This window comes from Microcaecilia unicolor, chromosome 1 (assembly GCF_901765095.1).
Source record: "Microcaecilia unicolor chromosome 1, aMicUni1.1, whole genome shotgun sequence".
Classification (NCBI taxonomy): Eukaryota; Metazoa; Chordata; class Amphibia; order Gymnophiona; family Siphonopidae; genus Microcaecilia; species Microcaecilia unicolor.
In genome coordinates, this window is record NC_044031.1 from 122,360,056 (window position 1) to 122,373,787 (window position 13,732).

Here is a 13,732-nt window from a genome sequence, read left to right on the forward strand (position 1 = left end):
TAAATATTTAATTATACAGTCCAATAGCCACTTTGTGTTGTTTATAATGTAGAGTAATGGCAGTGCCTGCCACAACAATTTACTTCACCTGCTTCGATCAACTTCGAGATGTTTTGATGCATAAACTTGGAAGAAATGTCGGCAGTGCATCACTTCTTGCTGGAGCCTTAGCCAGATGTGAGTTGTATATTGCATGTTTAACCCTCTCTGGAGCCCCCAACTTAAGATATGCCATTAGTTTTCATTCAGATGCAAGTGTGGAATCCCTAACTCCTTGTGCAGAGGTTTAGTAGCTATATTGGGTTGCTCATATGTGAGGAAGAAATCTGTGTGGTCATGGATCCTGTTATCTTTACCAATTTACACACCAGTTCACAGCTTACCTTTAACAACTGAAAAGGTTCCAGATATTGTGTTATGTACAGATGAAAGTGCTCATTTTACATCATGTAATGATCCTTGCTTCCATAACATAATAAGAGTCATTAAAGTCATTATTGGATCTTATTTTCTACAGGATCCCTTGCATGAAATAAAAACATTGGCCTATGCTAACCATTAGTAAATAACCCCCAGTGTTGCCTATGTTTTTGTTTGTTCTGTTTTTGATTGTTTTTTTTAAATTTAGATTCTAGAATCAACCTGACATTAATTTGGATTATTGAACTCCTAGAAAATGAATCCCTGTTATGACCTGACCAAGCCAGATCTCTTGGCAAACTGATGTCTACTTTTGGCTCAACAGCCAGCAAAAGTATATTGACAGTTAACAAACTGAAGTATATTAACTGCTGCCATAATCTCTACCACCAAGACAATGCTGCTATAGTTTCTCCTGATTCCACCCACCCCGCTTTATAAATGTGCCTAGTCCCATCACTCCATACACACACCAAATGGCTTGCCCAGACCTGCCTTGAGAAATGGTGGGTAGCCTCCTTTAAGACTACCTCTCAGGGCTGCTGTATGACGGACAAAGGTTACCACAATAGTGTCGGACACTTTTCATCACTCTCGGAACTTGAGCATAGTAATTTTTCAACTTGCCTGAGCTCTATTTGTTCCATTTGAACCATAGAACGCAGGGGTGTAGCCTGAGCCTTGGGGCTACTCTATTGTTAAGGGGTTATAAATCTTTAAATGGGGGGGTACAGGGAACACACTGTCTGAATGTGATGTGCAAAATACGTTAATTAGGGAGCTTCATGACTGCTACACAATCCTTCTGTTTGCTGCTGAGTTCAATCAAATACAGAATAAAACACAGAGAGAATAGCCAAGGAGTTAGAGCAGTGGGCTGAGAACCACAGAAGTCAGGGTTCAAATCCCCCTGACATGCTTTGTCTGCTCAAGAAAGTCACCCTTCTATTATCTAAGGTAGAAGCTTAGAATGTAAATGCTTTGGAAACAGGAAAATACCTACTGTGTCTAAATGTAACTCACCTTGAACTATGGAAAAAAAGGTGTGAGCTAAATATTTCGGTTCATTTACTGAATTTCTATTCCATTATTTACTTCAAGTGTCCTAGACAGATTTGAAACAAACATCCATAAGCATTTTACTAACAAATATAATAAAATTACAACATATAAAAAAGGCATCTAAAATAAATACTAATCTAGCCATGTATAGGGAAAACACTAGGATATTTAGGGGGAGGGGACATAGAATTTAAACTTGTAGTACTGCGAACTGGGAGAAATTGGTTAAAAACCAGCCGATCACGAGCTGAATCACCATGTCTTCCTACCCTCCCTCATATAAAGCCTACTGGGATAAAGCCCGACCCCAGCCTCAGCTTGTGTCCAGCTCGACATCCTGAACTGTTTGTATATCCTGGTTCCGGAGTATCTGACCCGAGGAGCTTGACCGGTGCCTCAGACAAGGGAGGTTTGGTGGTTGTGATGGACCGTTCCATGTATATCCAGGAGATCAATTTGCAACTATATAGACAAGATTTCTATCAACCAATTGATGGCAATCCCATTAATTAAGGTTGGCCTTTCCATTTCCTTTCCTGCAAAGAATAGAAGAAATGCCGAATCAGAGGATAGGATCCTTACTCCCTACGGGACAGGACTCTACCAAGGTCATAGAGGAGACTGAAGGTAAGACCGGAAAGTAGGAGGACTGACACTTGCAGGATTGTCCAAGTTGCAACTGGAGCCTACAACCCTGGACCCACAAGCAAAAGTCCACGACTGTCCACGAACTACATCAACACTCCAACATACACTCACACACTAAACGGCACAATTACCAGTTGACTGGATACATCCAGAGAAAAAGATTAAGAACATAATTGGGTTCCATATCATAAACACCCACAAATTCATATACCCTCTTCCTTCATCATTCTCATACTCCTACATACACACTCCTCCTTTACATCACGAACATAGTCCAGATAAACTTCACTTCATAAACTACAATACCCCTAGCAACACTCCGCTCTCCCCCACGAGAATAATCCTAAGAAGCCATTCAACACACAACAGATCACATAGGATCCCCTGAGAAAGAGCAAAACAGCAAAACTGAAAGCACTCGCTATTGCACAAAGGAGCCAGAATGAAAGTAATGCAATTACTCCTAGGAATCTACTACTTAACATTGCTCCAAACCTCTTGATGAATGTAACATCATACCAATACTACACAACCAAATCGGGACTACCAGATATACCAACCTCAACCAAACCGGCAACAGAACTTACAATAGCAGAGCATTGTCCCACAAACAAACTGCACAGCCAACACAAAAAGTCTCTAATAAAACTAAATCGACATACAGATGACAACCATCAAAGGTTCCCATATTCACTATTATGGAAGATCCATACCTTACAATTCAAATAGGTTACATCAACGCCAGACCAACAGTAAACAAAACAGAAATTATAAAAGACTAGTAAAAAAGGCCCGTTTCTGTTTGAAAGGAAACTGGCGCTAGCAATGGGTTTTTTTTTTTTGTTTGTTTTTGGTAACTACAGAGTTGTTAGAAAAGTATTATAATGTCTCCATATTCTTCTCCTTCCAGCAAGCCCTTGCAGGAGTACGGGGGTGGGCAGTGAATCAAAGTGTATATGTGTGTGAGAGTGTGGGTGTGACAGAGAGACTGATTGTGTGTGTGTGTGTGTGTGTGTTTGAGTGTGTGTCACAGTGACACACAGAGAGTGGAAAAGTGTGAGTTTGTGTGTGAGAGAGAGAGAGTCTGTGTGTGACACTGAGGTACAGTGTGCCATAGTATGTGTGTATGTGTGTGCATGACCCCCTAATACTGTCAGAAGTGCAGGTACCCCCACCCTTTGTGTTTTAAGTTCTGGGACCATAGCAGCGAGCAGTGAGTCTGAGTGTATGTGTGAGTGTGTGTGAGAGAGTGTGTGTGACAGTGAGACACAGAGAGTGAAAGACTGGTTGCAAGTGAGAGAGAGCGGTTATGTGTGTGTGAGACTATGTGTGTGTGCGTGCATGACCCCTTTCTTCTGTCCGAGGTGCAGGGTCATCCCCCCCCCCCCCCCCCCCCGTGTTTGGTTTTTCAGTTCCTTTTCCTTTTTTTAATCCAGCAATTGTGTGTGTGTTTGAAAGAGTGTGAGTCACAGTCAGACACAGAGAGTGAAAGAGTGTATGTGAGACAGAGATTGTGTCTGTGTGTGACACTGTGCTACAGTGTGCCAGAGTATGTGTCTGTGTGTGTTCATGACTCCCTCATTCCTTCGAAAGTGCAGGTACCCGCACCCTTTGTGGCTGAAGTTCTGTGACCAGAGGGGCGGGAGTGAGACAGAGTGTATGTGTATGTGTGAGACATGGTGTGTGTGACAGTGAGAAACAGAGATTTGTAGACTGGTTGTGTGTGAGAGAGAGCGTGAGTGTGTGTCTCCATATCCTTCCTTTAAGCTGTTGCAGGACCACAGGGGTGGGCATTGAAACAGTGTATGCCTGTGTGAGAATGTGGGTGTGACAGTGAGACAGAGTGTGTGTGTGTGTGTTCGAGAGAGTGTGTGTCACAGTGACACAGAGAGTGAAAGACTGTGTGTATGTGTGCATGGCCCCCTCCTTCTGTGTGAAGTGCAGTCCCCCCCTTTCTGTTAGTTTCCCCCCCTTCCTTCCTGTGAGTGGCAATGTAAGGGTGCCCCCCCCCCCCCCCGTTTCTGTTTTGAATTCTTTCTTTTATCCAGGGATTGTGCTCTCTTTACCATGCCCTCCATCTGCATAATTTTTCCTCTCCCCTTTCCTCCCATTCTGTTCTCTCACCCCCTCTCCATGTGTTTGTCTGTCTCCCCTTCAAGTTCCATGCCCCCTCCCTTAAAGTTTCTGCCCCCTTAATTGTACCTATTGGTTTACACGTTGCACTGCTGTCTGCAGGATCGGTGTCTGTGAACCTCATCCAGCTTGCCCTGTTGTTAGTGCTGCAGTATCAGGGCGGTTCAGGGCGGCTGTGAACCTCGTCCAGAGAAGACTGCAGTTGGTTTTATCTTCTTGCTTTGCTTTTTGTGAAGTCCCCTGTTGAGGCGGCTGGAGGCTGTTTCTTCACCTTTTTTTTTTGTTTGTTTTGTTAGTGTGGGTCCGGAGGGCTGCTGGAGGCTGTTTCTTCACGGTTTTTTTTTTTTTTTTTTTGGTTAGTGTGTGTCCCGAAGGCTGCTGTAGGCTGTTTCTTCACTTGTGTTTTTTTTGTTTTTGGCTTAGTGTGTATCCCGAAGGCTGCTGGAGGCTGTTTCTTCACTTGTGTTGTGTTTTTTTTTTTTTTTTTTCCTTAGTGTGTATCCCGAAGGCTGCTGGAGGCTGTTTCTTCACTTGTGTTTTTTTTTTTTTGGTTAGTGTGTATCCCGAAGGCTGCTGGAGGCTGTCTCTTCACTTTTTTTGTTTGTTGGTGCGGGTTCGGATGGCAGTTCGGAGCGGCAGGTTCTGCAGGATAGCACTGTCAGGGCAGCGGTATTCTCCTCAGCTGGGGCAGTCTCGTGCTGTGCGAGCATTCTGATGGCAGTTGTGGATTTCGTTAGAGCAGGGCAGGTTCGGGAGTGCTTCTCGAGCCTTTTTTGTTTCACTTTTTTTTTTTTTTTTGCGCGTGCCAGCAGCCAATTCCTGCGATCAGCTGGGTCTGGTGACGTCATTGAGTTCGATGCTGCCTAACAGACCACCTCCGTGCTGAGGGAGCCACGGTCCCAAGCACTTTAGAACTTTGGAGGTGAGTTTTATTATATAGGACTAGTAAAAAAAGGCCCGTTTCTGACACAAATGAAACGGGCGCTAGCAGGGTTTTCCTCGGAGTGTGTGTGTTTGAGAGAGTGTGTGTGAGAGAGAGAGTGAATGTGCGAGTGTGTGTGTGTGTGAGAGAGAGAGTGAGTCTGGGTGCGAATGTGTCTGTGAGAGTGTGTGAAAGCGTGTATGTGAGACAGTGTGAGAGAGAGAGTGTTTCACACAGATACAGTGTGTGCGAGAGAGAGTGTGTGTGTGAGACAGACTCTCTGTGAGATTGAGTGTATGAGAACAAGAGAGTGTGTGACTGATTGTGTGACACATAGAGAGTGAATGTGATACAGTGTGAGACATAGAGTGTGTGAGAGTGAGAGAAAGACATTGACTGTGAGAGAGAGAGAGTGTGTGTGAGACAGAGATACCTCCCCACCCCCTCTCTGGTGTCAGGCCCCCCCCCCCCCCTCTCTCTGGTGTCTGAGCGTTACTGTGCAGGACGCTGAGCTCTGGCTGTGCTTCAAGGAACTGACCATCCTATTTAATAGAATGCACCTCCAACATTCTGAAGCCGAGAAACCTCATGTGGTTGGTCACTTCTGCTTGTGACGAACCCGGAAGTACGTGATGTCAATTCAGGAGATGGATACAGAGAACAGGAATGCCTTAGCCATGCAGTCAGCTTCAGAATGTTAGAGGTGTGTTTTATTATATAGGATTGGATCACATCGGAAACTTATATTTACTCTTCATCAGCTAAACCTGGATCCATGATCAGAAAGATCCCATAATACTGGAACTCTGCTCTCCAGGATACAACATTACACATTGGACCAGAATAGGTAAAAGAGGCGGAGGCATTGCCATAATCTACAGATCCCATCTCACTATAGAAACCACTGCTGAATCAGTCACACCTCAACTAGAAATTGCCTCAATCAGATTGCAACATAAAAGTGTAGCCGACAATCTAAACTGTGTCTTATTCTACAGACCGCCAGGCACTTGGAGCGAAGCACATATAACCCTAATGGATTTCATATCGGCCACTTGTACGTCTAACTCAAACATGCTAGTCATTGGGGATATAAACCTTCATTTAGAAGACCCAAGCTCAACTGGTGTCCAAGATTGTAAGGAATTCTTCCAACTATGGGATTTAGAATGGCTACATCCGAATACCATCCACAGAAAAGGCCACACACACTTGACCTGCTAACCCATAAATTCATATCAGACCAAATCATTAAAGTCATTGACCATAAATGGATGGAAATTTCATGGTCAGATCACTTCAAATTAAATCTGACCCTACATTGTTTGAAGAATGGGTATCTCAAAGCTGATGAAAAAACATCTTACCAGACCAGAGGTAAAGTGGACACAATTACATTTTGGCAATCAATTTACGACAACAATTGGTCTATTCTGTCTGATTCCATCAACTATCTTACAGATTGGGAAACGAGATGCATCACCGTTCTAAATTAATTAGCTCCTTTATGAACAAAAACCACTCACAAACCAAACAGAACCCCATGGTTCAATGAAAATGTGAAACAATTAAAATCTAGAACCAGACAACTCGAACGAACCTGGAGAAAAATCAAAAACGATCAAAATCTAAGTTTGTGAAAGGGCCAGGATTAGTCCAGAAAGGTATCAGCTCAACTGTTTTTATACATTAAAAAATACACTTGTTCACCTTGCTGTTTACTTCCTTTTCTCATCTCACTAGCTTGAAATATTCCTGACTGTGCAATTCTCCAGCATGAATAGCTGCTTTTATCTCCTATGGCCCTTTCTTCTTTCTAATTAACATTACTCAGTTGCTGTCATTGCAGGGTTGTTGGTTGCAAGGTAACAACCATGATCCTCTTGCCTGGTTATCATGGGGCATATTGAATTTAGTTTTTTGTTTTTTTTTTAAAGATCACCCATAAAAAATTATGAAAGAAACTGGGATAAGCTGCATGGAATCTATTTACTCTTTTTGGGATCCTGCCAGGAATTGGCCGGATTGGCCACTCTTGGAAACTGGATACCTCAGTAGGCTTAATGGACTTTTGGTCTGTCTCATTACAGCAGTGCTTATGTACTTAGGCAACATAGGCATCTATGTGCCTTTTATAAAATATATTCCCAAACCTATCCCCATTAGTTCACAAATGTGCTTCCACAAATTTACACCTGGTTTGAGGTAGCAGCAACTGCTTGTGTTTAATTTAGGCATTTATAATCCACTTAGCCATCAACTTCAAGTACATAAGTAATGCCTCACTGGGAAAAGACCAAGGGTCCATCGAGCCCAGCATCCTGTCCATGACAGCGGCCAATCCAGGCCAAGGGCACCTGGCAAGCTTTCCAAACGTACAAACATTCTATACATGTTATTCCCGGAATTGTGGATTTTTCCTAAGTCCATTTAGTAGCGGCTTATGGACTTGTCCTTTAGGAAACCGTCTAACCCCTTTTTAAACTCTGCCAAGCTAACCGCCTTCACCACGTTCTCCGGCAATGAATTCCAGAGTTTAATTACACGTTGGGTGAAGAAAACCTTTCTCCGATTTGTTTTAAATTTACTACACTGTAGTTTCATCGCATGCCCCCTAGTCCTAGTATTTTTGGAAAGCGTAAACAGATGCTTCACATCCACCTGTTCCACTCCACTCATTATTTTATCTACCTCTATCATGTCTCCCCTCAGCCGTCTCTTCTCCAAGCTGAAAAGCCCTAACCTCCTTAGTCTTTCTTCATAGGGAAGTCGTCCCATCCCCGCTATCATTTTAGTCGTCCTTCGCTGCACCTTTTCCAATTCCACTATATCTTTCTTGAGGTGTGGCGACCAGAATTGAACACAATACTCAAGGTGCGGTCGCACCATGGAGCGATATAACGGCATTATAACATCCTCACACCTGTTTTCCATACCTTTCCTAATAATACCCAACATTCTATTCGCTTTCCGAGCCACAGCAGCACACTGAGCAGAAGGTTTCAGCGTATTATCGACGACGACACCCAGATCCCTTTCTTGGTCCGTAACTCCTAACGCGGAACCTTGCATGACGTAGCTATAATTTGGGTTCTTTTTTCCCACATGCATCACCTTGCATTTGCTTACATTAAACATCATCTGCCATTTAGCCGTCCAGTCTCCCAGTCTCGTAAGATCCTTCTGTAATTGTTCACAATCCTGTCACGAGTTAACGACAAGGCGGAAGACAATCGTGCTTTTAAGCAGATACCCCAATCTACATTATCCCAATTGCAAAGGACTCAAGTACAAAACCTACTATGGATCCAACTTCTCCTTCTTAGGCAGCCAGCTCTGGAATGCCCTCCCCAGATCCATCCGATCAATCAGCGACTATCTACCCTTCCAGAAAGCACTATAAACCCATCTGTTCAAGCAAGCCTACCCAAATGACCCAATTTAATCCTTTGACCCATTTACCCAATACATATCCAGATGACAATGACGATAACCCAGACTACATCCATGAGTACCTTGACTTCACCTAAGCACTGCCTCCAGGGAAGCCAGTGTGCTGACCATGTATGCATCTCTTTTCTGCATGCATACTTGCTGTTTTATAATAGCCATTTATTCCACATGTAAAATGTGTTTTGCATAAGGAAAGTGCTTTAGAAAACTACCTCCATTTTCTGTGTGTACAGTTCTAGATGATTGTCCAACGATGGGTTCTACTCAGGCTGAGGAAGCCTGGGGGCATTTTGGAGAATCTTATCCATATTAGCTCATAAAGAGAATTTATATTTCTAGTTCTGTGAATCTCACACATTTATACAAGCACTAAGGAACCTGTTTACTAAGCTTCATTAAGCAGCTAGTGTGGATTTTACCATACAGCAAATAATAACTCAGACCTTTGCTAATGGCTATAACACATTAAATCAACCTTCAGGAGACAGTGAAGGTGGCTCAAAAAAGAAAAATGATGGTACGATGATGCTGTGTAGTCTATTAAAGTTTATTAAACCGCAACAAAGACTCTAGGGTTAAGCTTCTCTGTGTTACAGATGAGGTGTTGTGAGTCAATAGTCCATTACAAGCGTGTTTGTTTTACGGGCAGCGCTATTTGCAGTGCTTCCCGCCTTTCATACTGCTATTTCTTTATTTTTTATTACTTTATTTTTGTCTATTAGATTGTGAGCTCTTTGAGCAGGGACTGTCTTTCTTCTATGTTTGTGCAGCGCTGCGTACACCTTGTAGCACTATAAAAATGCTAAATAGTAGTAGTAGTAGTATTTCAAATAGAACCAGAAACTCCACACTACAGGAAGTGACACCAACAGATATGGCTTCATTATTTAAAAAGGTACATTGAAGACTTCTGAGGCAGGCCATAGGGCTGAAACATGAACATGTTAAGTGTTGCGGTTTAATAAACTTTCTTAGACTACACAGTATCATTGTACCATCAGGGTTTTTTCTGAATCACCTTCACTGTCTCCTGAGTGTCTTCACCCCTGCGACGTTTGGTTTCTTCTGTTCATTAAACCAACCAACATTGTAAAAATCTTGCATTAGCTGCTTTACGTGGGTAGGGGTGGGTTACAGACATGACAAAGGTGATGTGGATGTATGGCTGGCTGTGACAGCTAGTATATCGGTGCTGCGCACTAGCTGTCACAACCACTGATAGCGCAATTGCACATTCTACCACCTCAAATCTGGTAGTGTGGCTGCTGCCCAAATGATAACGGTGAGGAAACATGACAGTGCATCCTCCCCAACCTCCCACCCTGATCAGACCTCCACATGGTCTCCACTCCAGTCTGATCCCCCTTTGCACAATACCCTCCCTGGGACTTACCCTGGGTTAATCTAGTGGTCCTCTTCCACTTGCAAGCCCACCACTAGGAGTCATTGGCACTATTTTCAGCCCAGGACATTTTCCCATCTCATATCACTAGACTACCAGGGACACTTCTGGGTCAGCGGTAGGAGAGACAGTTTGGGGTATTGGGAGGGGTTACTTTTGGGGGGAAGCCCTTTGAGGGAGATTAGAATGTAGGAATTCTTCAGAGGGCATAAGATTGGGGGCTCTTGATTTGGGGGGAGAGTGGGAGGATGCTGGTCAGGAGGGTTCGAGTTGCATAACCACAGCATTTCCTTTTTTTCCCCAAACTTTCAGCCAGTGCTATGTTATGTACTTTGGCAGATAGCGTGAGTGCTCCTGAACTGTCTGCCAATGCATATAATTCAGTGTCCATGCGGTAAATGTCTGCCCTGTGCATGAATCCCCCTCGTATAACAAGTTCCTTAATTGTGTGCATGTAAAGTTACAGAATACTGCCACCCACTCAGGTAAGTGTGCGCTTACCTGTGTGAATGCCAGCATTGTTCCTAAATATTATTCTGTAATTCCATATCATCATGCTGATCAATCCATAGACTGGTGGGTTGTGTCCATCTACCAGCAGGTGGAGATAGAGAGCAATCCTTTTGCCTCCCTATATGTGGTCATGTGCTGCCGGAAACTCCTCAGTATGTTCTCTATCTCAGCAGGTGGTGGTCACACACAGCAGCAGCTCTGGCTAGGTGTCCAAGCCTAATTTTTAGGTTTTGTTGAGTACCTGGGGTTGAGGGCTCTTCTTGAGCAAGTGCAAACCTGGTGGCGCCAGGTCCCTCCTTTTCTCCCCCCTCCCGCTGGCTCCGTTAAAAAAAAAAAATTTTTGGACGTCCTTAAAGGCGTTTATTTCGACGTTTATTTAAACGTTTATTGCAACTACTCACTGGGACACCAGGTCGTTACAGCTCGGAGCGAGAAGCAGGTAATTTTTACCTTTTTATAGCGGGCAGGGGGTTCCCCGATCGATCTCCACGTGGCCTATGGCGTCGGAGGGCGAGGGCGCGAAGAATCGCTCCCCGGACCGCGTGTGCGCTTCTAGCGGGGATGCGGGGGTCTTAAAGTCTGATTCGCCCTTGTTGGGTGTCAGTTCGGAGGCCGGTCAGTGTCCCGGGTCTTCCTCCGGTGCGGCGGTTTTTCCCCGCCATAAACGCCCATCCCCTGCTGCTCGCCTCCGCCATCTTGGCCGGCCACTCTGCTCGGACGGCTTCTTCTTGGGCCGCCCTTGAGCTGGGAGACGTTAATGCCATAGCCGCCCTTGATTTGGGCGACGGCAAAAAAGCGGCTAAAGTTAAGCGCCGTTCTTCCCGCGCGGCTCCTTCGCGGAGTGTTGCACCGGACGCCATCTTGGATGCGCAGCATGTTTCTCCCCCGCTCTTGCGAGCGCCGGTTGAGGGTGCGTCTAGGGCTGTGGCCCAGGCTGCTGAAGTGCACAGTCTGGGGGGTTTCTCCCCCGAGTTTAATTTGCTGCTGCATCAGGCCTTCCTTATGCAAAACGCTGCCCCTTCTCCCTTGTCCGATAAAGGGGTTGAGGCCCCCGGAAGTAAACGCCCTCGGGTGGATTCCCAGGCCTTAGAGGACTCTGTTTCCTCTGATGTAGATGAGGGCAGCGTATCTGAGTTCTCCCAACGGTCCTTTGGGGATTCCTTGGAGGAGACGGATTTCCGCTCGGATGGAGCGGATGACCCCTCTGCAGCGCGGATCTTTCGCTCAGAGGATTTGCCCAACCTGTTAGTGCAGGCCATGAGCATTTTGAAGATTTCCTCTCCAGAGGACGTCTTTCCCTCAGCCCCTGTTGGCTCCGCCATTATGCTGGGGACGAAGCGCCCGCCTAGAACCTTCCACGTGCATGATGCCATGCACACCTTAATTTCGGCTCAATGGGATGTCCCGGAAGCGAGCCTCAAAGTGGCTAGGGCTATGTCCCGCCTCTATCCTTTGCCTGAAAGTGAACGGGAGGCCTTTCTTTGGCCTACTGTGGATTCTTTAATCACTGCGGTGACTAAGAAAACGGCGTTGCCGGTGGAAGGTGGCACGGCCCTAAAGGACGCCCAAGACAGAAGATTGGAGGCGGCCTTAAGGTCGTCCTTCGAGGCGGCTGCCTTAAGTTTGCAGGCCTCAGTTTGCGGCTCCTATGTGGCCAGGGCGTGCCTCACGATTGTGCAGCGGGCTTCCCCCTCGGATCCTTCCTTGAGGGCTGATTGGCCGGCCCTGGAATCGGGCTTGGCTTATTTGGCAGACTTACTGTATGATGTCTTGAGAGCCTCGGCTAAAGGTATGGCTCAGACAGTCTCTGCGCGGCGGTGGCTTTGGCTGAAACATTGGTCTGCTGACCACGCTTCTAAGTCCCGCCTGGCTAAGTTGCCTTTTAAAGGCAAGCTGCTCTTTGGGGTCGAGCTAGACAAAATTGTGACCGATCTCGGCACATCTAAGGGCAAGAGGTTACCAGAGGTCAGGGCTCAGGCCAGTGCTCGCCCCGGTTTCTCCAGAGGACGGTTTCAGGAAGCCCGTCAGTACCGCCCGGGCAAGTCGGGCTCCTCTGCCCCCTCTTCCCTTCAAGAGGAATTTCTCCCCCAAGCAGCATTCCTTTCGCAGAGACCGCCGTCCCGGAGATGCGCCCTCCGGTCCTCCCCCAGGGTCTCGTACCCAATGACGGGGTCCTGGTCCATGGCCCAGTGCAGATTGGAGGACGCCTGTCCTCGTTTCTGGGCGAGTGGACCAGGGTAACTTCAGACACTTGGGTGCTGGAAGTCATCAGAGACGGCTACAAGCTAGAGTTCTGCCGACCCTTAAGAGACGGGTTTGTACTCTCTCCCTGCAAGTCTCCGGTCAAAGCTGCGGCAGTGCAGCAGACCTTGGACAATCTGATCTGCCTGGGTGCGGTCGTTCCGGTGCCAGAAAATCAGCTTGGCAAGGGACGTTACTCCATTTACTTTGTGGTACCAAAGAAAGGAGGTTCTGTACGGCCTATCCTCGACCTCAAAGGGGTCAATCGGGCCTTGAAAGTTCGGCACTTTCGCATGGAGACTCTCCGCTCTGTTATAGCGGCAGTGAAGGCAGGGGAGTTCCTGGTATCCTTGGACATCAAGGAAGCGTACTTGAATATTCCCATCTGGCCTCCTCATCAACGCTTTCTGCGTTTTGCAGTCCTGGGCCGACACTTCCAGTTCAGAGCCCTCCCGTTCGGGTTGGCTACTGCTCCGCGGACCTTCTCCAAAGTAATGTTGGTCATCGCAGCCTTCCTGCGAAAGGAAGGAGTACAAGTCCATCCTTATCTGGACGACTGGTTGATCCGAGCCCCCTCTTATGCAGAGTGCGGCAAAGCTGTGGACCGGGTGATTGCTCTTTTGAGCTCCCTGGGGTGGATCATCAACTGGGAGAAGAGCCAGCTGCACCCGACTCAGTCCCTGGAGTATCTGGGAGTTCGATTCGACACCCAAGTGGGCAGAGTGTTCCTGCCGGACAATCGGATTGTCAAACTTCAGGCTCAGGTGGACCAGTTCCTAGTAGCCTCTCCGCTTCGGGCTTGGGACTATGTGCAGCTGTTGGGCTCTATGACGGCCACGATGGAAGTAGTGCCCTGGGCCAGGGCTCATATGAGACCACTACAACACTCTCTGCTGCAGCGCTGGACTCCGGTGTCGGAGGATTATGCTGTGCGCCTT

The 13,732-nt window shown here is 46.4% G+C and overlaps 1 protein-coding gene across 1 annotated transcript in view; it reads left to right on the forward strand.

The window, feature by feature from the left end:
• Positions 1-13,732, forward strand: part of SLC25A40 (solute carrier family 25 member 40) — a 109,375-nt gene that overhangs the window by 55,594 nt on the left and 40,049 nt on the right. Inside the window, exon 6 of the mRNA XM_030189935.1 lies at positions 53-177. Within this exon, the coding sequence (XP_030045795.1) occupies positions 53-177 (125 nt within the window). The remainder of the gene's footprint in view (positions 1-52; positions 178-13,732) is intronic.